Source organism: Haemorhous mexicanus, chromosome 21 (assembly GCF_027477595.1).
Source record: "Haemorhous mexicanus isolate bHaeMex1 chromosome 21, bHaeMex1.pri, whole genome shotgun sequence".
NCBI classification, from domain to species: domain Eukaryota; kingdom Metazoa; phylum Chordata; class Aves; order Passeriformes; family Fringillidae; genus Haemorhous; species Haemorhous mexicanus.
This window is the reverse complement of record NC_082361.1, coordinates 5983299-6008689: the sequence shown is the minus strand read 5'-3', so window position 1 is coordinate 6008689 and position 25391 is coordinate 5983299. Positions and strand designations below refer to the sequence as shown.

Here is a 25391-nt window from a genome sequence, read left to right as displayed (position 1 = left end):
TAGAAACCAGTAGATTTTGATTACAAACTTCATGTTCTGCATAAAGGATGGAATTTCTCATGGCTCTGGGTTTGGTTTCACTGACCTCCAAGAGGAGAAAGGTCAATGAAGAGAACAGTCTTGGAAGTGGACACGCTTCAGCACATACCATGGGGGATAAAGATCTCAGATTGAAACAGCAACAAAAATACTTCAAGGCTGAATCATTTTAATTTTTTTTTCTACAGGGCTCACAACTTGTATTAATTAGCAGAGAAATTGCAGTAATGTGGGGGTTTTTTAATGCATAATGGTAGGAAAGAATAAGTACAGTTAGGCTGGGGAGCAGTTTTGCTGCTTAAAGAATTGTTGGTTATTCAACAAATATCCTGGCCACATCTTCCCTCCCACCACAGTGTAGCATCACAGTCCCAGCCCTGCTGTGGTGTGCTGGAAGGTGTGTGACTGCACAGCAGGGCTGCCATGTGCCCAAAGGAATATTTCATGTTCTCTCCCAACAGTATGAGAGAAGAAAGCTTTACCTTGAGGCCAACTCTTGTAGATCTAATTTTAGGAGCTAGCTTGGAGTGCATAAATTAGCTCAAATTCTTGTTAAAAATGCTGCATAATTTTTGGTAGCTTTGTTTTGTGAGTGGCTTTTCATAGTGCTGCAGTATTTTCTGACACTTTTGAACCCAACATCAGTGTCATCTGATTCTGAAGAATTTCTGCTTCGGAAGAAAGAAAGTGTAATATAGAAGTTTTGAGTATCTTAAACCATAACTTTATAGCAGTAACAGATGTTCTAAATCTATGGTGCTGGGATGTCTGGTAATAATGTCTTACAAAAATACCTGTTGCTCCTTTGCAATGGAAGCAAGTCCCACTATTAGAATGCTTGAAAATTACACAGAATAGGATATAAATATCCATTTAATGTAAGTAGGCTCAGTCTGAAAGTCAAACCTAATTTTCTTGAAGGATTTTTGCAGTCATTCCCACTTTTCCCTTTTATGTTGATGATGTGCAAATATCTAAAAATAGAAACTTTGCATGTGGAATAGTCCTTGATCAGTAGAGCTTCTGGTAAATGACACTCATTAGAGGGTTAGGCAGGAATTAAACTGTGCTGGGAAATCACTTCCAAGCACTGATTTTTTTTGCTGCACTCCATGAACCTTCTCCTGCTGGGGTTGTTGAAAGGGGCAGAGCAGCTGAGCTGACAGACCAAGGGGCTGCTCCCACAGCTGCTGCAGGAACCCTTTGCTTGCTTAAGGTTGTAAAAGCCTTAAAAACCTGTGAAGTTAAGTCCCCAAAGCACCTGGGTGCATGCAAATCACTGATAAGGTGATTAGGGAGGGTTTTTTCCTGGTGAAGGCATGCTGTGAGTTTCCTGAAAGCTTTATAGCCATTCAGCTGCCCACATTAAATATTCTGTCTTCCAAAATACTGCAAAGATCCCCTCTCATGTAACATCTTCCCTCAAAGCTCTGAGAGAGACAAAAGATTTTATTTCTCACTCTTCACTTAAAATTCATAAAATGATTCTTTAGTTCCAGTTCAGACTTCAGGCTACAGAGGGGTTAGGGCTCCAGCAGGAATATTCACTTTGCCACGCTGCACATGCTGTGGCTTCCACCCAAAAGCACTTCTGCAGGAAGGGAGGGGGCTCCAGGCACTCACAGATCTACCCTGCAGTCAGCATTTACAAAGGGATGTTGCAGGCTCACAGAATAACCAGAAAAATAATTCTGACAGCTGGAAAAACACTTTAGTCTCACTGAAAAGGAGTTTAATAGTCAGTTAAAAAAGGGAAAGGTTATTTGATTGTTGTAAAAGTGCTCTCATAAGGGTACAGGGTTGCTGGGATAAAAGGTTTCATTTTGGCCAAAGAGGTGTAAGAGAAAGGAAGCTGGACTTGAGAGTGGGACAGCAGCAAACTGGTTCCTGTTTGTGAAGCCAGCTGGCCAGTGGACACATGTTGGGGGTGAAAGGGCAGCTCTGGATGGTGTCCTGGAGGACACTGCAAGTTCTGAGCCTGCTGTCCTGGATAAATGAATGAATGGCCCCTTTTTGCCTTAATTTACCTCAAAAGCTTGGTTTTTCGTGTAATGCAGTCCAAGGTAGGGAAGACACCAGTCTTGAATGTGGGCAAACAAAACCCAACATCCCATTTGAGCTGCTGGTCAGAGGGCTGCCAGCTTCCTTCTGCTGAGAAGGTTGGGATGGACAGAATGATGGCTGCTCCCTGCCTGGCAGTCTGTAACCTCCTTCCCTTCTGATTGCAGGCCTCCTTCCACTGCCAAGTCCATCACCATCCCAGGGCAGGACTCCACTCTGCAGCTGACCTGCAAGGGCGAGGGAACCAGCAGCAGCTCCTCCACAATTGGCTCCCTGCGCCAGGCCAAGCCAAGAACTGCCATCCTCAGCTCAGGTCTGAATGCCCCCCTGGAGCCATGCCATGCATGGCTGTGCCTGGACACTCCTTTGTTTTTCCCAGCAGTTGCAAGCACAAAAACTCTTTAATTTTTCATGTTTTCCCACACCCATCCTCAACCCCATTGCTCATTCAGAATATTGAGAATAACAAAGCCATCTAAGTGTAACTGAGAAGAGGAAGGTTGAATATTTGTCATGTGCATATGGCAGTTAGTGGAGATAAAGCAATTTGTTCTTTTTGCTGGGGATTTAATAATTCATGCACTGCACTCATCCCTGCTTTCCACTGTGTTCAATGATACTTACCATTGTTCTGCACTCAGCTATTCTGTTGCTCAGACTTATCTTCTAGAAAAGTTCCTCTGAAAGTTTTAGAGGTTGGTTTAAGGTCTAGTGGCCTGGTTCCAGCTGCTGATGCAGTTCTTTGCCTTCTGTATGAGCCTGTTTTCAAGGGCACTGCATTTTCACATCAGTTTTTTTCCTTCCCAGCACATTCCAAATGTGCAGGCAGATACACTGCACCAAAATAGCACTTGAGCCTCATCCCCTCAGTTGACAGAGCACGTGGTGCAAGTGGTGTTCTTAAAAAGCTGGCTAATGTGTTACATTTGTGCACTTCTGGGTAAGCTTCCTGCAAAAGAGACAAGCAGGGCTAGCAAAGGAGAAGGGCTTATGCTGAAGTGTCTGTATTAAATTCAGAGATTATTTAAATGGTATAGGCTCCCTTACAAGTAATAGAAAGGGAAAGGTGGTAACAGAAGCACCCAGAGGTTGCAATACTTTACTGCCAGTGGCCATCTGATGCTTACTTGGTCTTAGCTTGATGCTTTTAACTATGGCTAGTTTCAGACACTGCTTGTCCTTCTAGATGCTACAAGCCCCCAGAGATGTTTGTAAATTCACGTGCTGGATAGAAATAGTGACAAACTTGACAGCTCACTGTGGTCTTCCCTACTCCCTGGGTGTTTCTAAGCCCTGTGCTGGCCTTTACAGCAGGGCTGTGGCCTGTAGACTGCCCTTTACCTTGATCTGTCATTCCAAGATCAGTCTTCACTCCCAGCTGATCAGTGGTTAGGTGTTAGCAGTGTCCCCTTTTCCTTGGCAGGTGTCCCAGAAGAGTCGGATCAGAACCTGTCCAGCCCAGAGGAAGTTTTCCACTCAGGGCACTCACGGAACTCGAGCTATGCCAGCCAGCAGTCCAAGATCTCTGGTAACCACTGATCCCCACAGCTCTGCCATCCCTTTTCCTTCCTGCAGCAAGCCCCTGTGAGAGTGATTTGCAGCCATCTCTCTCACCCTGCTCTGTAATACCAGCCTCCTGTTCAGTCTCTGCACATGAGCTCACAGATGTCTAAACCTCTGTGTGCAGGAGCAGAAGTGCTGCTGTGGAGCTGCCCTGGCTGTTGGCTGTGCTGCCAGGAGTGGGAGCAGCAGCAGCTGAGGTTTGTGACCCCTGTGTTGGCAGGTTACAGCACAGAGCACTCCCGCTCCTCCAGCATGTCCGACCTGACCCACCGCCGGAACACGTCCACCAGCAGCAGCGCCTCCGGGGGGCTCAGCATGACTGTGGAGTACCCTGAGGGGGAGAGGGAGCACAAACTGGAGAAGCCACCTCGGCCCCCCAGACCACCCCTCCTGCTGGACAGACCCTCCCGGTGAGTAACAGTGGAGCAAAGACCTTTCTCTGGGAAGGAGAGACAGAACCTGCTCCTTTGTCTTCAGGCAGTAGTGGAACAGATTGTGGCCACTGAGGAGGAGGCTGTGGCCAAGAAAAGCAGGGCAGTATGTAGAAGTCTGTGTCTTGAAAAGCTGAGTAAGTTTTTCCTGGATTTCCTCTTGCCAGGAGGAAAAAGGATTCAATGGAGAGTCACCCAACCCGAGTGGATGACACCAGGATCGATGCTGATGATATAGTGGAGAAAATAATGCAGAGTCAGGACTTCACAGATGTCAGCAATACTGAAGGTGAGAGGAGAAGCCTCAGAGGGGATGTCTGGCTTTTTCTTTTGCAGGGCTGCCAAGCGTTTACAGTCAGATCTGATCTGCCATGGGCTCCCTTCTCCTTTTGACAGCTATTTGCTTTCAGTGCTTGCTGGGTGTTTCTGTGGTAGATAAAACATGTGGGTTTGAGAGCTGCACATGTATTTACAGATAGCACTTGCTGTTGTTCCACACATGACAGCAGAGATTGAATAGTAGCTCAGACATGCAGGGAGAGAGAGGAAAAATACTGATTCTCAGTGCAGTGGAGAGCAGTTGCATCAGCTGTCTGCACAGCTCTAGTGGCCTTTGTCCAGGGTCAGGCCAAGGGTATTTATCTAAAGAGGAGAGCACAACTGGAGGGAAGCAGCACATCTCTACAGACCATGTGCTGGTGTTCAGGGCTGTTGCAGAGCTTAAGAAGGAGTTTTCTCCATTGCAGTCACAGCATCTGTTAGAAGAAAACTAATAATGTAACTGCTTTTGTTTTCAGTTTCATTTTCTAGTTTAGCATAGAAATCGACCTTTCATCTGATTTTTTTTTTAATCTGAGGTTTTCTGTTAAGTTTTAGACTTGAGCCTAGCTTGTTATCTGTGCATCATTAATTTACCATTAGTCACCTTAAATTGTTGCACATGGCAGCTCTCTTATCATGTGGGGAGTTCTACCTCACTCAGTGTGGGTTAGAACCAGACTGAATGCAGCTGCCTCTCACCAGCAGAACAGGCTGAGTTTCTCCTCCAGTAACTCTACCAAAACAGTGTGAGGCCCCACATCTTATCTGTTCAGATGTGTATAAGCTGGCCAAGAACTTGCATCCATGGAATTGCCTTAAAAGAGGCAGCTGGAGGCGTATGACTGAATTAATATCTCTGCCTTTATTCTTCCAAAGCTGCATGTTGTGGAGGCTCCCCTTTGGAGCAAGGAAAGGGTTCCCAGGGGCTCCATGACTGTGGGAACACCACCAGAAAGTGTGGATGTGCATCTGCTGAGACACACTTGTTCTATGCTGATTGTGTGTCTGGGAGGGGAGTTCCTGGCAGCCTCAGTAGTTCTGGATTTTGATGTCTGTCTTCCTTTTCCACCTGCAGACAGTAACCTGAGGTTGTTTGTGAGCAGAGACGGAACAACTACGCTGAGTGGTATTCAGCTGGGAAACAGGTAGGTTTCCCAAAAGGCTGGCAGCCAGAGGGGCCCCGGAGAGATTAGTGGGCTCTGTAGCTAGGAAACTTCCACTTTTTGCTACAGGAGGGATTTCCAAACATCATGTGCTACATGGTGGCTTTATTCCCACATTACCAGCCCTGGGATCCCTTTGGTGGCAGGCTGCAGTTGCACTAGAGTATGAGTGCAGTTCTCAGCAGGAGCTCAGAGGGATAATGGGATCCTGGTTGTTAGACCCAGGAACAGAAGTGAGGAGTGAAAGGACAAAATGGTAGAGGCTGGTTCCCGTTTGTTCCTGAAGGAGGGAGCTTTGCCTCCTGCTGGCCTGCAGCAAAACTGCAGCAGAGCGGCGTTTATTGTCCCTTTTCCCTGCCTCTTATTGTCCCTTCTCCCTGCCTCTTCCATAATCATCGAGGGCTTGTTCTCTCATGAAAGCCTTCTGAAGCAATAAAACTTTTTCTTGCCACTACAGCACTTAGCACAGCTCTTGGCCAGTTGTGTTTGAGGCTTTGTTGCATCTTTTCATTGAATTAAAAAGAGCAGTAATGGTAGTACAAAGATGTATCGAGCTGGTAACAAAACTGGGAGCAGAGCAAAGCCAGGCAGGATGGCTGTGTTCTGGATAGGATACTCCCCCTTTGCTGTGTCCTGTACAGAAGGGTTTGAGTGTCACACTCAGCTCTCTCCAGTGCTCTGTTGTTGACTTGCCACCTCTTTGTCCCCTCTGTTCCAAGGACTGACTTCCCACGAGGCTGACTTGTTACTGGCAGTGTTCTGGGTGGGCTTAGAAGATGGTGTTTGAGAGTGGAGAGCACTGAATCACAACTTAGTGGCTAAAATGACTCGAAAATAACCAGCCCCTCTCCCCCTCTGCCTCCCCAGGGTCTCATCTGGAGTTTACGAGCCAGTGGTGATTGAAACCCACTAAATGTGAAGAACAGGGTAGAGCTGCTGGACACAGGCCCCCTACCCAGTCTGCTGCCACCTGGATGCCAACCTTTACCTCTCTTCATGCAGCATTCCAGAAGGGATTTCTCCACACCCCTCCCCGTATGTTTGCACTGCAGAACTACTCCAAGACCACTCCAGAACATGCACTTTCCCTGCATTGGCATTGTCCTTCTCTGCTTCCTGGTCCTTCCAGTGCATGCCTTCCCCTGTTCCTGCTCAGACACAAGGTGTCTGTGGGGCTTATCCTTGGGCTAGTCCCAGAGGATGTTGCTCATCTGCATCCCTCATTCCACCCATTCACTTGCAGCAGGGGACTTCTCAGTTTCTGTCTCCCCAAAACATTGGGTTATACCACTGTGAACTCTTCAAACCACTGGGGGTGGGAAAACCATTCTAACCAAACCCAGAGCTGCTTGTTGGGGACATGGTGACATGGCCACTTGCGGGATGCTTTATTCCATTGACTCTGCAAGGGAACATCACCTCCCAAAGCAATGGTTTTACTGAACAAGGTATGCTGTGGTGTACACTTCACCTTCCTATCCTCACATCCCCAAACAACATCTTCTCATAGGAAATACTTCCCAAAAGTGCATTTCAGAAAACTCTACTGCAATCCAGCTGGGAGTTGGTGAACGGTTAAATGTGAGTGCTCATCACACCACTGACTGCAGCAGCCCTTCCACTGCTGGGCATGGAAGGGGGTGTTCATCAACTAGCATTAGCAGGAGCACTTTAGAGCTTAAAGATTTTACCTGGAGGAGGCTTCTACTCACAATTCCAGGAGTATAATCTGTCTTTACTGGACTAATTCAGCAAATAGTCCAGTTGGAGCTTGGAATACAAAGCCTCTTTCTTTTTTTTTTTTTTTTTTCGTTGTTGTTTCACTGGCTCAGGAAGGGAACTGCCCTTCTTGGACTGTGAAAAGAATCTTGTCTGACAGCCCTTCCCTGGGCCAGAGCTGGATGCAGTTGACTGCAGTGGTCTCTCTATTGAGGTGGTGATGTCAATTGCCTCTCTTGGCCTGGGCCAGTAAGGGATTTGGTGTTGCTTGGCCTTTCTTGCCTTGTCAGCAGAGACCTGTGCCTGTGCTGGTTCCTTTTGGGGCTGGGGAGAAGCTACTGTCTCTGCCTTCAAGGGTAGAGGGGGTGTTGGCTGCTGCATTAGCCACAGCAGCTGTTCTGACCTGCTCTGTGGTGAGTGAACTCTTCTGACAAGGCTTCAAAGTGTTCTCTGGTTGATCTTTCAATTGCTCTTCTTTGGGTTTGGTTTCTGTAGTTGTTTGACACTTTTCCTTGCAGTGTGTAGCAGAGATGTCGATCCCTTTCAGCTCCCACTTGGAGATTTCTCCTGGCAGCTGAATTGCCAGCGAAGATCTGGGCAGCCCCAGGCTGTGGGCCAGCAGCAGGCTGTGCTTGCAGCCCTCCCTGTACAGAGCCCCTCAGCTGATAAGCTATTTCTGTGTAGTGCCCATTCCTCTTTTGCCAGTGTTCTGTGGTAGCACTCAGCAGCCATGCCCTTGGAGCAGTTCCACTCTCCAGGACCTGGCTCCCCTCTGGCACTTGTGTGTGTGTGTGTGTACAGGCACACACTCACTCTGCTCAGCAAGGAAAGACTTGTAACTGATCACGTTGTTCAAATTCTTAGTTATTGTAAAGCCTCTTTTAAAGGAGAAAAAAAAACATTAACTGTGGTCTCTTTGGCCAGAATGCATGCAGATGAGCTGCTGGAAAAGGGAATCTGGCAGAATGAGAAACAAGGAATGAAAGGGCCTTGATTTAGCTTTTTTTTTTTTATCCTTCTAGCTAAGGATGCTGCATGGGGAGGGTGCTCAGCAGTGTGGTAAAACTATACAGTTGCTTACTCTGTTTTGATGGTTTCTCTCTTGGAGTCAAGAGGCTTCTTTCCATGTTTGGACAGACCACATATAGGATATGCATCTTTTCCACCCTTTCCCTTCAAAGGGAATTAGATTTGAATTAGGGTAAAAAGGGGATACAGACAACACCTTGGTTTGGTTTAATGTAGGGGAAAAGTGTTGGATCTTTTGAGACTGTTTAGAACAAAAGCTCTTTCACACTTGCTAGGTTTTTTTTAATGTTGATCTCTTCTTCATTCAGCCTGGGTAGGTTTGGCACTCACTTGCAGGCTGCTGAGCATCCTGCCCTGTTCCTGGGGTGCCACGTGTCTGCTGGAAGGAGAGAACTGCTTGTCTTTCTCTCTCCCTGGGGCAGTGCCAGAGAGCCAGGCCTGGCCTGACCGTGCTCAGGTCAGGGTGAGGGCAGAAGGAGGCTCAGGCAGCAGGGGCTGTTCTGCCTCTCTGTGGATGGCCCTGCAGAGCCCAGGGTCTGGCTGCTCCCCAGGGGCCAACAAAGCCCCTCAGGAAATCAGATCCAACCAGGACTTGAAAGGAGCGAGCATAAGCCAGGAAACAGGCTAAAACCCTGCTCATTTTGCTGCTTTGCTTCTGTTCCCATGAGAAACAATGGCAGTCACTGTCAGAGCAGTTGGGATCCCAGGGCATTCTTCTGGCTTCTCTTGGCCACAGTCGGCTGCTCTGAGGCACTGGCAGCTCGGCGTGTCACGAAATCAGTGGGACAGAGGCAGGAATATCTTCCCAGCAAAGCAAGAGGAGAAGCAGTTGAGCTTTTGAGAGCATTGGTCTCTTCTTCCCAGGCTGGCAGAGGCATAACTTGTTCCACACATCACTGTGGCCAAGCTGGGCATGTCTTTGGCTTCTCTTCCAGTGGCTTGGCACGTCACTGCTTGCATTTCTGATAACTTGTCTCCACATTAGTCCCTCCACAGATTCTGATCTTTGTGTGGCTTTTTAGCTCTCCTGCCCCTGGTTTTGAGTGAGTAAAAGTAGTCCTGGTCATCCAGCCTTGTGCAGCACAGCTGGGGGACCAGGAGCAGACGTGGAGGGAGGAAGGAACAGTCTGTTCCTATTTGTAGATCCCGTGCAGAGCTCCTGCTGTGCATCCAGCACAAGCAGTGCCCAGCAGTCCCTAGGCAGCTGTGGGCACCCAGGGTGGTGGCTGTGGGGGTCATGGCCCTACACATTCACTGCTGCCTCAGGAAGCTGCATCTCATGAGCACTTTTTTCCTTGTGGCATCCCTGCTGCCTCTTCCTTGTTGGACTTTGAACATTTAAGAAGTGAATCAGTTTCCAGACCCAAACCGCTGGCTAGTTTCCTTTGGGTTATTCTTTTTTGTTGTGAAGTTTATGGAATTTTTTTTTTTTTATACAAACCCAGCAGGCTGGTGTTTTTTGACTGCATTATTGTTTCATTGATATTTTATTTCAGGGGGGCTTATGGGGGAATGTTCTTCCCCACACTATTCCCCTTCTCAGGGGATTCAGAGGTGGCTTAAACAAGTAAAAGAACCTTATTGGCAAGACTCTGCATCCCCTGGGTCTCTGATGCTGACGAGCAGGGCTACTCATGCCTGGCTGGCCCTGGAGAGCAGAGCTGGCTCTCTGCTTCAGTCTTGGGATCAGGCAAAACATGGTGGGCTCTGCTCCTTGTTTCTAGACCTTTAGTTGGTGGAAGCACATTGCAAAGCATTAGGAAATTCAGTGTAACTTTTTTACTAACTTCTTTTCTTTTTTTAAAACCAATATAAAACTGAGTGTCCGGAAGAATAGGCTTAGTCATTACTTGGTGAAGGAGATGGATTTCAGTTGGAAATTGTGATGGGAAAAGGGAGGAGAAGGATGTTGCTCCCTCATCATCTTTTGTATGGTCAGCACTTTAAATGGGGGCCTCGTGCTGTTCTGACCCTTGGAGTGATGGGCAGCAGGCATGTGATTTCTCCCCCCCTCATTGCCACATCACTTTGCCCCCTGCAGAAAGGTTAACAAGCCCTTTTAAACGTTTGCTTCAGTTTTTAGAGGGTTCCAAACCAGGTGGAGGTCTGAAGAAATAGTATTTCATTCTCATATGAATAGGAGGGGTTGACTTTTTATTTATTTTGTTGTTGCTGTTTCTTTTTAAGCGGGTGGCAGTGCAGCTGGTCTCTGCACTGCTGCCAGGAACCTCTGGGAAAACCTCACTCCAGGTACGCTAGAGCACCACAGTTAAACCCCTCCTGGTGAGGGGCTCCCCCTCCCCTCCTGGCTGCCTTACCTGGGGGCTGCAGACCCCCCTCCACCCCTCCTGCCCCTCCCTGCTGCCCCACCTGGTCTCTAGCTGAGCTCTTGCTCTGGTGACTGAGCCCTTTGGACAAGGCCAGTCCCCAGGGACAAGTTCCTACAAACTCTGCCTGGTTGCAGGTGTTTGTCCTTGAAAAGCCACTTCCTGGCTGCGGGGAGGGATTGATGAATGCAGAATTCCCCCCACTTCCCTGCTGAGAGCTGTGTCCATCAGCCCCCTCCCTGCGCCCCCATTCCCACTGCCTGCAGAGCAGCAGGAGTGGAAACCTGGGAAAGGAAAAGGAATTTTGGGATGAAGCTCTGAGCGAGGGATGAGCCTGGTGACTTGCCTCAAACACATGGAATAATGGTAGAGCCCATATTTTTGTGGGGGGAGGGAGGGGAAGGGGAGATCATGTTTTATTTTCTTGAAAGTGAATTGAGCTTGGTGACCTTTGGCTGAGGCGCACTCGATTTGTATCAGATTCTATAGAGAGATGGCTGATATTTTTGGAAAGGGAATGGGTCTATGCAAACTTCCAAAATTGCTTGAAAGATAGTTTAACATTTTTTTACTTTGAAAATCTAAAGATAAATCTAACTTTTGTCTTAAAGCAGAAGTGCGTTTAGAAAGAGAAGCTACTTCCACTGCTCTATTTTGATGATGATTCTTGGAAAGTTTGGGCTGGAGGGAATGACTATTTTTCACCATTTCTATCTTGCTTCTCTAGTTTTTTTGTTTCTTTTTCTAACGGAATGCTGTGCCGTCTTTGATTCAACAGATCGTGTTTGTATTTTCTGTATCTGGTTCCTAATGTAGAGAAATAACAAATATATGAGGAAATCAGTATAATGTCAAATGTTGTTATGGTTTGGGGGAAAAATAAAGGTTTTTTGGTACTTCACACTGATTCTTCTTGCTCTGTTTCTTGTTTTAAATGCTATGGGGTGAGAAGGGCATGCTCAGGCCTGGAATAGTTTGGTTTTGCCTTCTCAGATTGCTCTGGCAGCTGAGAGCAGAGATCCCTGCCAGCCCTTCCCTGGAGATGGAGAAGGGGGCTGGAGAGGGCAGCACAGCACCAACCCCGTGGAAGCAGCACTCCCAAGAACGGTGACACTTGCCTGAGTCACCAGCAGTGCCCTGTGCTCTGTCCCAGCCTAGGCTTGGCCTAAACTGCCTCTTCTGCTGGGCCTACCTCACCAGGCTCGCTGGGGGATTGGGGCCACAGCCCAGCAGGACACGAGGAATAAATATCTCTGGATCCTCAGGGCTTGTGCCTGAATAGCCCCTCGCCCACTACAGGCTCACCCTCCCCTTAATGGAGGGTGAGCCAAATTCAGTGCCCAGATACTCATCACTGATGGCTGACAGGGCTGGGGAGGAACAGGAGCCCTGGGAGGAAGCAGCTTTTGCCTCTTCCACCTTCCCAGAGCCTCGGCCACACAAAGGCCAGTGCACCTTTGAGTCCCAAGCACATTCTTCCCTCTTCCCTTGTTTCAGGAAGGGGAGGCAGCCGTATTCTATTATTCTATCTTTTGTGTTTGACCCTTGGCTGTTTGGTCTCGCTTGTTCCTTTTGTCTCGCTGCCCCCGGGTCTGTTTGGAGGAATGGCAGGGGCCTGGGATGTCAGTGTCCCGAGGGCTGGAGCTGGTGTCAGGATCCATCACCACCTCAGGTCCCGGGCACAGGTGCTGGATGCAACCAGAGTGCCCCGTCCGCAGGTGAAGGCAACGGTGCGGGAGCAGCAGGAGCTCGGAGCGGTGACAAGGGTCTCGGGCCCGCGGCTGAGACAAGGAAGGCAAGGAACCCTCCATTAACGGGGTGCTGAGCGCGTTCCCCCGTGCCAGCCCCGCACCCGGACCATCCTCTCCGAGCCCGGCCCGTTCCCGCCTCTCCCCCCCCTCCGTTCCCGCCGCTCTCCCGGGGGACCCGGCCCGTTCCCGCCGCTCTCTCCGGTCCCAGCCCGTTCCCGCCGCTCTCTCCCGTCCCGTCCCGGTCCCGTTCCGATCCCGTCCCGGTCCCGCCGCTCTCTCCCGGGCGTTTCGCGGCTCCGGGAGGTGACGGAGCTCGGGGCGGGGCCTGGCGCGCGCCCCGCCCGCCGCCGCCGATTGGCCGCTGTCGGGGCGGGGTTGGCGGACCGCTCGCTGATTGGTGGTCGCGCCGGAAAGGCGGGGCCGGCGGGGAGGAGGCCGGGGCGCCATGGTGAGTGCGGGCCCGGCCCGGAGCGGGACGGCGCGGCGGGGGAGGGAGGGTCGGTCCCTGCTCGGCCTGGTCCCTGCTCGGCCCGGTCCCTGCTCGGCCCGGTGGCACGGGGGGCTTGGGCCGAATCGCGGTCCGGAGCCCTGGCCAGATTCCCTGACTGGAGAGAGTGGGCCCGGCCGCCGCCCGGGAGCGGTCCCTGGGATGCGGTGTGTGAGCTGGCTCTGGGAGCTGCCTGCGGCACGGCCCGGCCGCCCGCCCGCGGTGCATCATCGCTGGCGGTGCCCCTGCCCCGGGCTGTCCCTGCCCGGCCCCGCGGTCACGCACCCAGCCGCAGGAGCCTTGAGCCGCTCGGGCCCAGGCGTGGGGATCCCGCTCTGTCTCTCCTTTGCAGGCCACAGCGACGGACCAGCTGGTTGGGTTTGGCTTGGTCGCCTTCAGCCTCGTCCTCTTTGTTTACTACACCCTCTGGATCATCGTACTGGTACGGGATTCCTCTGGCCAGTATAAGCCCAGTCACTCCATACTCAGGTGTTTCCCCGCCCTTTGTTCAGGTGATGATGTGTCTGTGTGCCCGAAGGACTCTTGACTTCTGGGGTAAAAATCGTAGGGCACATCTTCCTCAGTGTGCTGGCACTGTCCTTGTCCCATCTGGGTGTTCCTGGCCTTGCCTGGGCAGGACCAAACTTTGACCGTGGTGCCCACCTGCTGTTCCAAGCTGGGCTGACCCAAACAGGGCTGGATGAGCCATTGGGAAGAGCTGAAGCCTGCCTCTGATGGAGGTGTCATCAATGTCCACATCCCCCCGATTCCTGGTTCTGGTGGGAGATGACAGAGGGAGATATAGAAAGACAAATCTTAACAAATCTGGTAGGGCAGACAAGAGTTTGGGGAATGCAGGGCTCTGGGAAAGTGAGGCTGCCCATTTCTGGGGACACGTCAGCTGAGGTTATTGGTGATTTTCTCCCTGGAAAGAAACTCCTCCCCACGAGCTTTCCAGGTGTGAGAGGCCAGGTTCAGCCTTGGACTAATGTTTGAACTCGCACCAGCTTCCCCTCCAACTCCAGGGGTTTGAATTCCCCTCTTGCATTGCTCACTCTGCTGCCCGATCCGTGTCAGTGCTCCCGGCATTCCCAGAGCTGTAGGAGCGTTCCAGTCCTCACAGTGCTCCCTAGTGTCCAGAGCCTTCCACGGCCTCTGCACAGGGATCCTGCTGGGATAACCACGGAGCACGGTGTCAGCTGCTCCCTTCTGCAGGGCAGAGAGACAGGGACAGGGATTTGCTCTGTTCTGCCCCAGCAGCTCTGCCCGCCCCGACTCCCCGGGGCTGTGGGACCCTGTGCCAGCCGCAGAGCCCCTCCTCATTGTCCACGGAACACCAAACCCTTCACTGCCCACCCACTCTTGTCTCTGTGTCCGAGCCCCCTGCAGGTCTGGACACCCTTTTTTAGCCATCTCACATCAGGCATTTCCATGTTTCTCCCAAAACCTCGAGGCTGCACTCGAGGTGCTGTGCCCACCTGCTGACTCCCCTCTGTGTCCCTGCAGCCCTTCATGGACAGTGACCATGGGATCCACCAGTTCTTCCTGCCTCGGGAATATGCAGTTATCATCCCCGTGGCAGCCGGGCTGCTGCTGCTGCTATTTATAGGTGAGAGTTATTTCTGTGGTTCTAATTAGAAACTTCTACAGTAGGAAGAGAGAAGAAGGTTGCTAGGGGTTTAGCTAATGTCTGACACTCTCTGTGGTTACTGTTGCAGCTTAGCCTGGCACGGGGGCTGTGTTTGTGTGTGATTTTTGGCTGTTTGAGCTTCTGGACAGCAGAATTTTCTTGCTCTCCCTGATGAGATTCTTTTTGTCATTGCCAGGTGTTGTAGAAGTGCCTGGAATTAAAAGTTTCCTACCTGAATTGGTTCTCTCTGTCTTGGCAGGTGTTTTTATAATGTTTTTCATGTGGAAGAGCAGGAAACATACCAAGAAATCAGACTGAAGGCCCAGCTGAGGAGATGAGGAGGTGCCCACGCTGCAGCATCATAGCCAGGAACAGACTTTTCCTGCAGCTCCAGGCAGACATCTCCAAGGTGTCAGCACTGAGCTGCTCCCACGTTCCTTCCTGCAGAGACTAAACCTGTAGTTTACAATTCACTGACCAAAGAGAAGCAGGATTCATCCAAGGCTCATCAAGAGAGGGACCAGAGCCCCTGCTGAGGGACCTGCTCCCCAGCTGGGGCTGCCCTGCCCGCTCCCTGGGCACTCCTTCCCTTCAGCTCTGGCTCGGCCCAGTAGTTTGCTCCTTCTGGGAATTTTATTTAAAAGTTTACCTACAGTTTGTGGGGTTTTTTTGATTCTAGTCTGAAAGGAGAGAAATGAGACTTTGGGCTTGGAAAGGACAGGTTTGCCTTCTCCATTTGCTTCTGGAAGGGCTAATCACAGTGCTGGGGGCTCTTGCTCTTCTGAAAAGGGACTCCCATGAGGCTGGGTGTGCAGAGGATGCAGGGACAGTGCTGCTCCCTGTGTCCCACCAAGCTGAGGGGGTGGTGAGATGTCCTGGATCACAGGGAAGTGTTGGGTGTGGTTCCCATCACAGCTCTCAGTCCTGGCTGGATTCTTGCCCTGGACAGGGCTCCATGTGCCAGTCAGGCTGGGGCTGAGCAGGCAGGTGTGGTGGCAGTGTCCTTCCCCTGGGGGGTTCCTCTCCTGGCAGCAGCTGCTGCCCTGGCAGCTCCCCTGGACCATGGCAAGCGGGACCACCCTCAATAAAGGTCTGTAAGGTCTCACTCCCTGTCCTCTGCCCATGCCAAGGGTGCCACAAGCCTGCCAGGGTGGGCTCAGCTGCATGGCCCTGGCAGTGCATGGCATCCTGCTGAGAAGGTCCTGCTGGTGAGGTCAGGCAGGCAAGCACCAGGGACAACCTGGCCAAAAATGCTGGTTCTGCCATGCTTGGGGCTGCTGTACCCTGCCTGGAGAGGGCAGATCTGGGGCACTCCAGCCCTTCTTGCATGTACTGTGAACTTCCTGCCAGCAGCACATCCCACAGTCTCCCATCCTGCTGGTGGCTTGGGACACCCCGAGGGCCACAGCTGAGCCTGGCTGCAGGAGCCAGCAGAGGGTCCAGAGGTAAGGCTCTGGCTGGGGGTTTGTTTCCAGGTCTTGCAGAGGCTGCCAGGCCATGCTGAGCTGTTGAGCCTCTTGCTGCCCTTCCCTGCTGCTCACCTGCTGGCCAGGGCTCAGCCCATCCCACAGGTGTGGTTTGGAGCTGGACAGAAGGAAGCAGAGAGTGGAAGAATTCAGTGGTAAGTGAGCAGCTGCCGGTGTGACGTCCTCCTCTGGCCTTGCTTCCTGTGCAGGAGCCCAGTGCTGTCCCTGTCACTTCCTCTCGTCCCAGGGCTGTTCAGGACAGTGTGGGGGATCGGTTTCAAGGTTACATCTCATGTTTCTTTATCTCCAGTGGGAGAAATCCGATGCCCCCCCAGGCCAGCAGGCAGCTCGCTCTGGGGACACTTCCCATGGCAGGAGGGGCTGCAGGTGATGGGCCTGGGGCCATTGGATGGGGTCTGAGCTACCAGGGTCTCACCTGCCCTGGTCCCACTCCTGAGCCATCCCGGATCTTCGTGGTGTCCCTGGGCTCATCGGGATGTGAGAGAGCCGTGGGGACCGGGAGGCTGCAGGACCCCCCGAGAGGGGGAAAGAGCCGTGGGGACGCTAGCGAGGCACACGGTGGGGAGAGAGGCGGGGATCGGTACCGGGACACACGAGCTGGGTGCCGTGGTCGGTCCCGGTGCGCCGGGCACGAGCCCACGGGCACGGGCGGGCGCGCCCCGGAGGAGCGGGGTCGCGGGGCGGGGCGGGCGGGGGCGGTCCCGGTGCCGGTTCCGGCAGTGCCCGCTCGGCTCCGCCTCCGCCGCGGCCCGGCAGCCCCACTCCGGGCGGGATGCAGGACCCGCCGGTGGATCCCGGCTCGGTGAGTGAGGCCGGCACCGGGAACCGGGGATGCCGCGCCGGGGAGACACCCCGGGCCCGAGCCCTGCCCAGCGGGGCGGGACCCGCGGGGCACGGGGGGAACTGCACACGTGGGGCACTCCGGGGAATGGGAATGGGAAAGGGAATGGGAATGAGGATGGGGGGGGAGATCCCGGTAATGGCCTCGATAATGGTCCCGGCACGAGGCGTGGAATGGAACCCCGGGCGTTGGGGACCGGGGCGATCCCGCTAGGCGGCCTCAGCCCGGGCGCCGCCGCTGAGCCCGGTCCGCTTGCAGGGTGCGAGCCCCCACCCTCCCGGTGACCCCCGGACCCCGCCCGGGGATTCGCCAGCCCCTCGAGGATGAAGACGCTGGTGAGTACCCGCTGGGGCAGGGGGCGAGGGGCCGGGGCAGGCTGTGCCCGGCTGCTGCCGGTGCCCGCGGGCGGCTCGGAGCCCGTAGGGCTGCAGGGAGTGAGCCGGGCCCGGCACCCCGCACTACTCCCCCCAGCACACCTCAACACCCTCCGAGGGGCAGCTCCCTCATGGCCGCGGGGCTGGTGCACGTGGGCAGGCCCGGAGAACTCCCCCCGCTCTGCTCCTAGGTCCGGCTCTTCCTAACGCTGATGTGCGCGGCGGTGGCGGCGGTGCTGTACATCCTGCTCTGCTACCACACCCGCGTACAGCGCTGCTGCTCGGCCCCGGGGCTGCGGGACAGCCCCGCCACGTCCAGCGTCCGCAGCTTCCAGGGCTACAGCCGCGTTCCCGACGGGAAGGTGCGTGGGGATGGGGCAGCGCTGGGGCAGCGCTGGGGCAGCTCGGCCCACCTGTGCCTCAGTTCTCCTTCCTTTGGGAAGGGCAGGCAGGGGCTGTGGTGTATCCAGCTGCGGCGGGAGGGAAGGAGGAGCTGACGGTGTCTCTCCCCACAGCCGCTGGAGCGAGCGCTGTGCCGCCACTGCGCCATCGTCTCCAGCTCGGGGCAGATGCTGGGCTCGCAGCTGGGACAGGCCATCGACAAGCAGGAGTGCGTCCTGCGCATGAACCATGCCCCCACCACCGGCTACGAGCAGGACGTGGGGGCACGCAGCACCATCCGGGTGGTCTCACACACCAGCGTCCCGCTGCTGCTGGGGAACCAGCCCTACTTCTTCCAGCAGTCCCAGGAGACCCTTTACTTCATCTGGGGGCCAGCAAAAAAGATGAACAGGGAGAAGATGGGCTCAACCTACCAGGCACTGGTCAAGGTGATGGAGAAGTACCCTCAGCTGCAGATCTACACCCTGACCGAGGAGAAGATGACATACTGTGACGATGTCTTCCAGAATGAGACAGGGAAGAACAGGTACTGCTGGCTCCTGAGGTCAGGAGGTCTCATCGGGTCCCCCTCACATACCTGTCCCCCATCAAGCACCCATAGTGGTGGCACTACCACGCGGGTGGGTTCCACCCACTCCAGTGTGACCACGATGCTTTGCAGGATGAAATCCGGCTCCTTCCTTAGCACGGGCTGGTTCACCATGATCCTGGCCATGGAGCTGTGCGAGCAGATCTGTGTCTTTGGCATGGTCAGCGACAGCTACTGCAGGTGTGGGGGGGTGGCAGGGGCAGGTGTGGGGTGGTCTGGTGTCCCCCCAAGTCCCACACTCTCTCTGTCCCCTCCTGCCAGGGAAAAGAACCACTCCAGTGTGCCGTACCACTACTTTGAGAAGGGCCGGCTGGACGAGTGCAGGATGTACCTGATGCACGAGCAAGCTCGCCGGGCTGGGCACCGCTTCATCACCGAGAAAGCCATCTTCTCCCGCTGGGCCAAGAGGAGGAACATTGTCTTCAACCACCCATCCTGGGCAGGCAGGTAGGGCGCCAGCCACGGCGTGAGGCGGCAGGAACCTCGGCAGCAGGGCAGCTCTCATCCTGCAGCAACACGTCTCAGCTCTGCCAGTGGCACGGTTGGACACTTTTGCCAAGCCCTGGAGCAGGGAGTCTCCATCTCTGCAGCAGCGGTGCCTGTTTCCCAGCTGGTGGATGGGCTGGAAAGCCCCTGTTGGTACATGGGAGGCATGAGCTGGACCCATGCAGCCCCACCAGCTCCAAACACCTGCCTGGATGGTGCCAGGGAGACCTGGTTTTCTGCTCTCTCTACTAGGAGGAATATTTAATGCAGGATTAGACACACTGCTGGACTCCAGCAGGACATGGGGCAGAAATGCTCAGCCCCTCCAGGGCCACAAACTTGTGCCTCTCACAGGGATGAAGCTCTGCTGTGGTCCTTGCCCCACTTGTGCCCTCTGGACAGTGCTGGGTGTGGGATGCAGGCAGCTGGATCCAGGCTCTGCTTTCTGCTGCTTGGTGCCTGCAGCCCCTCAGCTGGAAGCCCTGGAGCCACCTGTGCCCTAGGGGCTATGAATTGCCTTGTCACAAGTGTCCTTGGATTCAGACCAAAGCAAACGTGGCCATTAAAATTCTTTTTAATTCAGTGGTGCCCCTTGCTGTGCCCCATGCTGTGCCCCTTGTGGCTGCAGGACAGGACAGGGAGTGAGGGAGGGGGGATACTCAACACCTCGTCACAGGCTGACAGGCTATAAATAAGAGGGGGAGGTGACAAGGGGGTAGAGCTGAGCCTAAACTTGGAAGAGGGTGCTGAAAGCAGCTGAGGTTATTTGGAAACCAGCAGCTGCATCTCTCAGGATGGGTGCTGGGTCTGGGGTGATCCTCAGTCCCACAGAACTCAGTGCTGCAGGGCTGTCACAGGGCACTGGCAGCTCCCATGTCACTGGAGAGATGGGACATGCTATGGGCCAGTGCGTGGCCCTGAGCCCACAGCAGCCCTTTGAACATGAAAACAGATGCCACATGTTTGGGAGGGTCTGGTGCTGTCAGAGGGGCCAGGGGCGAGAGGAGGAGCAGAGATGAGAGGGGGTGCAGTGAGGAGCAAGTGGTAGAGGAATTAGGGGTGCTGCCAGGGCTTCTTCCTGCAGGGCAGGGCAGCAGAGGAGCCCATGGAGCTCTTAGCCTGCAACCTCAGCTTCCACGGCTCTATGCAGGGCAAGGCATCACCCGCACAGCAGAGCCAGAATCGCTCTGGATCGGCGTCAGGAATGCAGGTCCCTGCCAGCGGTGGAGCTCTCCCCCTGCCCCACGAAACCCCCCCGAGCGGGGCCCTGAGCTACCGGGCCAGCGCGGGGGAGACCTCGGCATCCCAGCAATGCGCTGCGCCCGGCAGCGGGCAGGCGCGGGGGCTGCTCCTGGCACGGCCGCGCAGCGCTGCCCCCCATCCCCTCTGCCCGCCCCTGTGCCCTGGGGGACCGGGCAATCAGTCCCGGTCTTTCCCGGCGGCTCTCCCGATCCCGAGGGCGGCACTAGGATCTAGCGGCTCTCCCCATCCCCGGAGGGCGGCACTAGGACCCGGCCGTGCTCCCCCATCCCCGGAGGGCGGCACTAGGACCCGGCCTGGGCGGCGGCAGCGGCGCGGTCGGTATCGGCAGCGGTATCAGCAACGGCAGCGATATCAGTAACGGCCGCGGTAACGGTACCGGCATCGGCAGCGGTATCAATATCGGCAGCGGTATCGCTATCAGCACCGGTATCGGGGCGCACTGCGGGCCGGAGCGGCCGGTGGAGCTCTCGCGTCCCCGCCGGGCCCGTTCAGCCGGTGCAGGGGCGGAACGCCCCGTGGCCGGGCGGGAGAGCGGCCCCTGCCCCCGCGGCCGGTGCTCAGGGGATGGAGGGGTAGGAAGGGTCCGGGGATGGAGGGATAGGAAGGGTCCGGCTCCCTCCCGTGTCGCCGCGGCCGGGGATGGGGGGATGCTCCCCGGGGCGGGGGAGGATTCGCACGTAGGAGTGGAGGGATGTTCGCACCCTGGGCCGGGCGGGTTTTCCCTTCCCGGAGGGCGGGAGGGTTCGCGTCCGGGCTGGGGGACCCGCGGCGGAGGAGGGGGCCGGGGGTCTGAAGCAGCCTTCTCCCGCAGAGCGACAATGTGAGCCCCGGTCCCGGCCATGGCCGAGCCCGCCGGTGGGGCTGGGCAGCGCCCGCCGCCCGCGGGGCGCAGGAGGTGACGAACTCCTCATGAGAGCCCCCAGCAGGTAAGGTAAGGCCGCGGGGTCCCGGCGGCGGGACCCCTCCATGGGGTTCCACGTGGCCCGACAGCTATGGAGGGAGTGAAGTGGGATCCGGGAGTGGGGGTCCCACAGCGTCCACAGCCTTTGCACGACGAAACCCCTCAGCATCACCACGCCGAGCGTGGCCTGGGCTCCCCGGGCAGGCTGGTACCTTCTGGCACCACCACCGGCCCTGAGAGCGTTACGAGGTGTCAGCTCCCCCAAGGGGTTGATCTCAGGCTGTTGCATAATTTTCCTTGTGACAATTAGTAAAGAGGCTTCAGTGGTTTTTAATTTCCATTTGCTCGGAGCACTACAGGAATGGCTGGGGCTCACTAACCAGGGCTCCCAGAACTAAACTGGGTCAATCCACTTGGAATGGAAGTTAAAATGGGTTCCAGGGCTGGAGAGGTCCCTGCAGGTCTGCTGGATGTAATCGCATGCATGCACTGAGTGGAGCGGGTCTCACTTCCTTCCATTCCCTCCTGAGCCAAGGCTCCTGTGGCAGTGGTTTTAATGGAATTTTACTGCACGAGCAGCAGGTTGACTCTCCCTAACCCTGCGGTTTGAGTGGTTTCATCCCCAGGAGGGGAGGATAATCCTCCTGGACCCAGCTTAACGTGGGGATTCCCCAGGCTGGGTTTGGCTCTTCCACATCCTTGAGTCTGCCTAGCCTCTGTCAACAGCATTTCTTTCCCCCTCATAAATTCTGGGGGATTGTTCTCCTCTTCAGAGGGGGACATGGTGACTCGTCCTGTGTACCTGTACCCCCACCAGCCTGGCAGCCTGGGGACAATGGGCCAGGCTGAGGGTGACCACATGCCTTGCAGGTGCTCGCGGGTCGCTGGCGATCGCTGTGTGCTGAGGCTGGCACAGAGACATGAGTGGCAGCGCGGTGAGTGCCGGAGAATCACCTCAGGGATGTCCTGGGGACAGCAGGCATCCTGCTGGAGATGCCTTGGGAGAGGGATGGATGTACCCCCGTGGGGTGGGGGCAGCGGCTGATGCTGTCCCCCCGCCCGCAGAGCCAGCGCGCCGCCGCCCTGGGGGTCCTCTTTGCCCTGATCATGTTGCTGATCATCTACAGCTCCGGCAACGGGAGCGAGGTCTTCCCCTACAGCCGCCTGCGGGGCAGAGCCCGCCGGCCCCCCGACCTCAAGAAGTGGGGGGTGAAAAGCGGGTACCTGCCTGTCTGCGGGAACAAGGTACGGGCTGGGCGGCAGGGCTGGGCCCGGGCGGTGACACAGGGTCTGTCCCTCTGCTGGCATCCAGCCCAACTGTCCCCTCCCGAGGACAGCGACTCCGCGGGGAACAGTACCCTGTCCACGGTGACACCAAAAGTCACCTGCTGACGGCACTTGTCATCACCAGACCCTGTCTGCCCGCTGTCACCAATGCGTCATTGTCACCAGCTCCAGCCACCTCCTGGGCACCCACCTGGGCACGGTCATCGACGGGGCTGAGTGCACCATCCGCATGAATGATGCTCCCACCACGGGCTACAGTGCTGATGTGGGCAACAAGACCAGCTTCCGTGTGGTGGCCCACTCCAGCCTCTACCGTGTCCTCAAGCGGCCCCAGGAGTTCGTCAACAAGACCCCAGAGACCATCTTCATCTTCTGGGGGCCGCCCACCAAGATGCAGAAGAGCCTCCTGAAGATCATCCAGCGCGTCTGCGCCTCGTTCCCCAACATGACAGCCTACGTTGTCTCCCCCGGCCGCATGAAGCAGTTTGATGACCTGTTTCGGGGAGAGACAGGGAAGGACAGGTACCTCAGAGCCACCTCTCGTGCTGTGTCCCCCTTTCTGCAGGTTCCCAAGACAGAGCTGACTCTTGGAGCTGCTTCATGGGCTGCAGCATTGAGCTGGGGGTCCCTGAAGCACAATGGGGACACTGAGGGGGTCCATTATCCACATCACCTCTCCCCTTTCATCTTTCCTGTTGTTTTTCCTCTCCAGGGAGAAGTCTCGCTCATGGCTCAGTACTGGCTGGTTCACCATGGTGATCGCGGTGGAGCTGTGCGACGCCATCCACGTCTATGGCATGGTGCCACCCAGCTACTGCGGGTAAGGAGACCCCCAGGGCCCCACCCCAGCGCCCTGACCCCACCATGGGACTCACCCAATGTTTCTTCGCCCCCTGCAGCCGCCACCCCCCACCCCGCCGCCTGCCCTACCACTACTACGAGCCCAAGGGCCCCGACGAGTGCACAACCTACATCCACAACGAGCGGAGCCGCCGGGGCAACCACCACCGCTTCATCACTGAGAAGAGGGTCTTTGCCAGCTGGGCCGGCCTCTACAACATCACCTTCTCCCACCCCACCTGGACCTAGGGGCTGCCCCACGCTGCTGGGCAGCTGGGATGGATGGGGGTTCCCCTGCATCCCCCTGGGAGTGGCGGGATCAGGTGCCACCAGCTGCCTCCCACAGGACCACTGCTGTGTGCATGGTGGCTCCTTGCCCCTGGGATGTGTTGGGTTTTGAGCTGGTTTTTGGGGGCCAGGTGGTGAATGTAAGATCTGGGGTGTCCCCGCTCCATGTGCAGGATACTTGGGTGTGATATCCTGCCCTATCCTGGTCCATGCACATTGCAGCCCCTGTGAGGCTATAAGGGGTTCCAGGTCCCCTCAGCTCAGTTTTGGTTTGCACCACTTCTGGGGTCACCACAGAGACTCTTTCCCCAACTGTCTGGGTGAGGAGACCCCTCTTGGAGCTCAGCCCCCTCCCCTGCCATACCCAGCCCATCATCCCAGTCCTCAGTCATCCTTCCCACAGCAGAGCCCCACAGTTTTTGGTGGGACCCCAAGGGGGTGACATTACCACCCTCCCTGTCCCAGCACCCCAAAAACACCAGCCCTTCCAAGCACTGCTGTGCCCCACACTTCCAAAACCTTTCCTAACTGAAAGATGGGGGTTTTGGGAGCTTTTAGGGGCTTTTGGCTTTTTTCTCCTGCTTCTAATCCTGGGGTTTCTACTTGGGTTTCCTGGGTGAAGGAGTGAGCAGAGGCTGCTCATTAGTGGAAACAAAGGACCAACAGCTGCTTATAAGCAATTTAGAAGTGGGTGGCAGTGGTGCCTCTTGGCACCCTGTGGCTGGGGCACGACTTTGTTACTAATTTCTCAGCAGCAGAGAAGTTGATCTGGGGAAAGCAGCTAAATATGGTGTGTTTGGGTGCTGAGCCTTGGCAGGAATCCATTCCTCAGTTTCCCTCTGGCTGTGGCTGGCGTTTTGGGGGGCTGGGTGCTGGGGGAAGCAGTGGGGCGCCCATGTTTTGTAATTGTTTGTACAGGAATAAATATTGCTGCAGTCTGTTACCTTGAGCCCTGGCTGTGGATGGGTTTTTGGGTATGATGGCAGTGACCCCTGGCAATACTGTCCCTGGGTACTCAGGAGGGGGCAGCAGGGTGACCAGCATGTCCAGGTGGGATCCATGTCCAGTCCCTGACTGACTCCAGCTCTGAGAGTGACAGGTGTCAACTGAGACCTCCCCGGCTTGTGTCACCCCCCGCCAGGTGCCCTGGGGTCACAGGGTCTGAGGAAGGGGTCTCTGCAGCCATAGAGGAGGAGGAAGGGCAGGTAAGTGCCAGGACTGGGAGATCACCATTGCCTCTCTAAAGTCTGGTGACATGGAAGGGCTTTGCCAAGAGATGGGCACAGAAAGGAGCAGCACCATGGCACTGGCTCTGAGCCTGGTCTGGCACATCCTGGCAAGCTGTGGAGGGGCAGCTGCTCATACACGTCACTGGTCAAACAGATCACCCCATCTTATGGGGTAGACAGCATCTGCAACCACTAAAGCTCCTCTCCCCCCTGCTGAATTGTAAGAGGAATTTGAGATAAGATAGAGGCGGTACTACTGTCTGAGAGGAGAAGAATGTGTCACTGAAAATGGACACAAAGAATCCACAAGGAAAGCCAACCAGGTAACTGGTGGATGGGATCAGCTCCAGCTGGGTAGAAGGTAATTCTGGCAGGGAGAGATCACAGCCACGGACTAGACTGGAAGAGAGACTGAGCATGGGATTAATTAGCATTAGAAGAGAGGGAATAATTTAACCAATGGAATAAAGGAACTGTGTAGCCAATGAGCATTAATGCCTTCATTTGCAAAAATGTATAAATAGTGAGAAGTTTTCAACAACCTCGGGACCCCCACCACCACGAAGACCAGGGTGAGGAAGAACCAACGGGATGCTGAGGGATCCAGGGGTGGTGACAATCTTCTGCTTGACCGATCTCTCTCCCCCACATGCAGAATCCCTCTTTTCTATTTATTTCTCTACCTCACATTTTATTGTTAAAAAAATCTGTACTATTGGCTTTGGCATCCAGCATCTCTCACTGAGCAGATGTTAACAAGGACACAACATCCGCGGGGTTTTACACCCCTGGAGCTGAGGGAGAGGGGTGTGTAAGCTGGGGGTGGGGGCATGGGGACATAGGGGTAGGGTGGGGACATAAGGACGTTAGGGACAAGGGGGGT

At 55.1% G+C, this 25391-nt stretch overlaps 4 protein-coding genes across 10 annotated transcripts in view; all 4 read left to right on the top strand.

Annotated features, from left to right (window-relative positions):
- The window catches only part of EEIG1 (estrogen-induced osteoclastogenesis regulator 1), a 37123-nt gene extending 25569 nt beyond the window's left edge, over positions 1-11554 (top strand). For all 4 annotated transcript variants that reach the window (XM_059864865.1, XM_059864866.1, XM_059864867.1 and 1 more), the window contains 6 exons: positions 2268-2413; positions 3524-3628; positions 3884-4073; positions 4262-4383; positions 5491-5560; positions 6446-11554. In XM_059864865.1, the coding sequence (XP_059720848.1) occupies positions 2268-2413; positions 3524-3628; positions 3884-4073; positions 4262-4383; positions 5491-5560; positions 6446-6491 (679 nt within the window). In that variant the 3' untranslated portion in view covers positions 6492-11554. The remainder of the gene's footprint in view (positions 1-2267; positions 2414-3523; positions 3629-3883; positions 4074-4261; positions 4384-5490; positions 5561-6445) is intronic.
- A 1217-nt stretch (positions 11555-12771) lies between these two features.
- On the top strand, positions 12772-15626 carry DPM2 (dolichyl-phosphate mannosyltransferase subunit 2, regulatory). Of its 2 annotated transcripts, none has more exons than XM_059864875.1 (4): positions 12772-12852; positions 13244-13333; positions 14398-14500; positions 14781-15175. In XM_059864875.1, the coding sequence occupies exons 1-4, from the start codon at positions 12850-12852 to the stop codon at positions 14837-14839; spliced, it is 255 nt and encodes an 84-aa protein (XP_059720858.1). In that variant the 5' UTR covers positions 12772-12849; the 3' UTR covers positions 14840-15175. The 2 variants fall into 2 exon arrangements, with proteins under 2 accessions (XP_059720858.1, XP_059720857.1); XM_059864874.1 differs by lacking the exon at positions 12772-12852 and adding an exon at positions 12884-13058 and having other exon boundaries at positions 13244-13403; positions 14781-15626.
- A 152-nt stretch (positions 15627-15778) lies between these two features.
- ST6GALNAC4 (ST6 N-acetylgalactosaminide alpha-2,6-sialyltransferase 4) lies at positions 15779-19282 on the top strand. 2 transcript variants are annotated; one of them, XM_059864870.1, is made up of 6 exons: positions 15779-16269; positions 17108-17184; positions 17415-17585; positions 17739-18151; positions 18287-18394; positions 18476-19282. In XM_059864870.1, the coding sequence occupies exons 2-6, from the start codon at positions 17173-17175 to the stop codon at positions 18663-18665; spliced, it is 894 nt and encodes a 297-aa protein (XP_059720853.1). In that variant the 5' UTR covers positions 15779-16269; positions 17108-17172; the 3' UTR covers positions 18666-19282. The 2 variants fall into 2 exon arrangements, with proteins under 2 accessions (XP_059720853.1, XP_059720852.1); XM_059864869.1 differs by lacking the exon at positions 15779-16269 and adding an exon at positions 16699-16810.
- Positions 19283-19431: 149 nt separating this feature from the next.
- ST6GALNAC6 (ST6 N-acetylgalactosaminide alpha-2,6-sialyltransferase 6) lies at positions 19432-24228 on the top strand. Of its 2 annotated transcripts, none has more exons than XM_059864871.1 (7): positions 19432-20535; positions 20775-20889; positions 21735-21799; positions 21930-22109; positions 22276-22673; positions 22864-22971; positions 23051-24228. In XM_059864871.1, exons 3-7 carry the CDS (start codon positions 21785-21787, stop codon positions 23238-23240), a joined length of 891 nt encoding a protein of 296 aa, XP_059720854.1. In that variant the 5' UTR covers positions 19432-20535; positions 20775-20889; positions 21735-21784; the 3' UTR covers positions 23241-24228. The 2 variants fall into 2 exon arrangements, with proteins under 2 accessions (XP_059720854.1, XP_059720856.1); XM_059864873.1 differs by having other exon boundaries at positions 20775-20894.
- The last annotated feature ends 1163 nt before the right edge of the window (positions 24229-25391 follow it).

What these genes read in the sequence shown, in the direction of transcription:
- ST6GALNAC4 (XM_059864870.1), top strand. An exon ending in AATGAGACAGGGAAGAACAG is followed by an intron (nt 18,152 to 18,286) that starts GTACTGCTGGCT and finishes GATGCTTTGCAG; the next exon opens with GATGAAATCCGGCTCCTTCC. An exon ending in GTCAGCGACAGCTACTGCAG is followed by an intron (nt 18,395 to 18,475) that starts GTGTGGGGGGGT and finishes CCCTCCTGCCAG; the next exon opens with GGAAAAGAACCACTCCAGTG.
- DPM2 (XM_059864874.1), top strand. An exon ending in TTTCCCCGCCCTTTGTTCAG is followed by an intron (nt 13,404 to 14,397) that starts GTGATGATGTGT and finishes GTGTCCCTGCAG; the next exon opens with CCCTTCATGGACAGTGACCA. An exon ending in GCTGCTGCTGCTATTTATAG is followed by an intron (nt 14,501 to 14,780) that starts GTGAGAGTTATT and finishes CTGTCTTGGCAG; the next exon opens with GTGTTTTTATAATGTTTTTC.
- ST6GALNAC6 (XM_059864871.1), top strand. An exon ending in GGAGAGACAGGGAAGGACAG is followed by an intron (nt 22,674 to 22,863) that starts GTACCTCAGAGC and finishes TTTCCTCTCCAG; the next exon opens with GGAGAAGTCTCGCTCATGGC. An exon ending in GTGCCACCCAGCTACTGCGG is followed by an intron (nt 22,972 to 23,050) that starts GTAAGGAGACCC and finishes CGCCCCCTGCAG; the next exon opens with CCGCCACCCCCCACCCCGCC.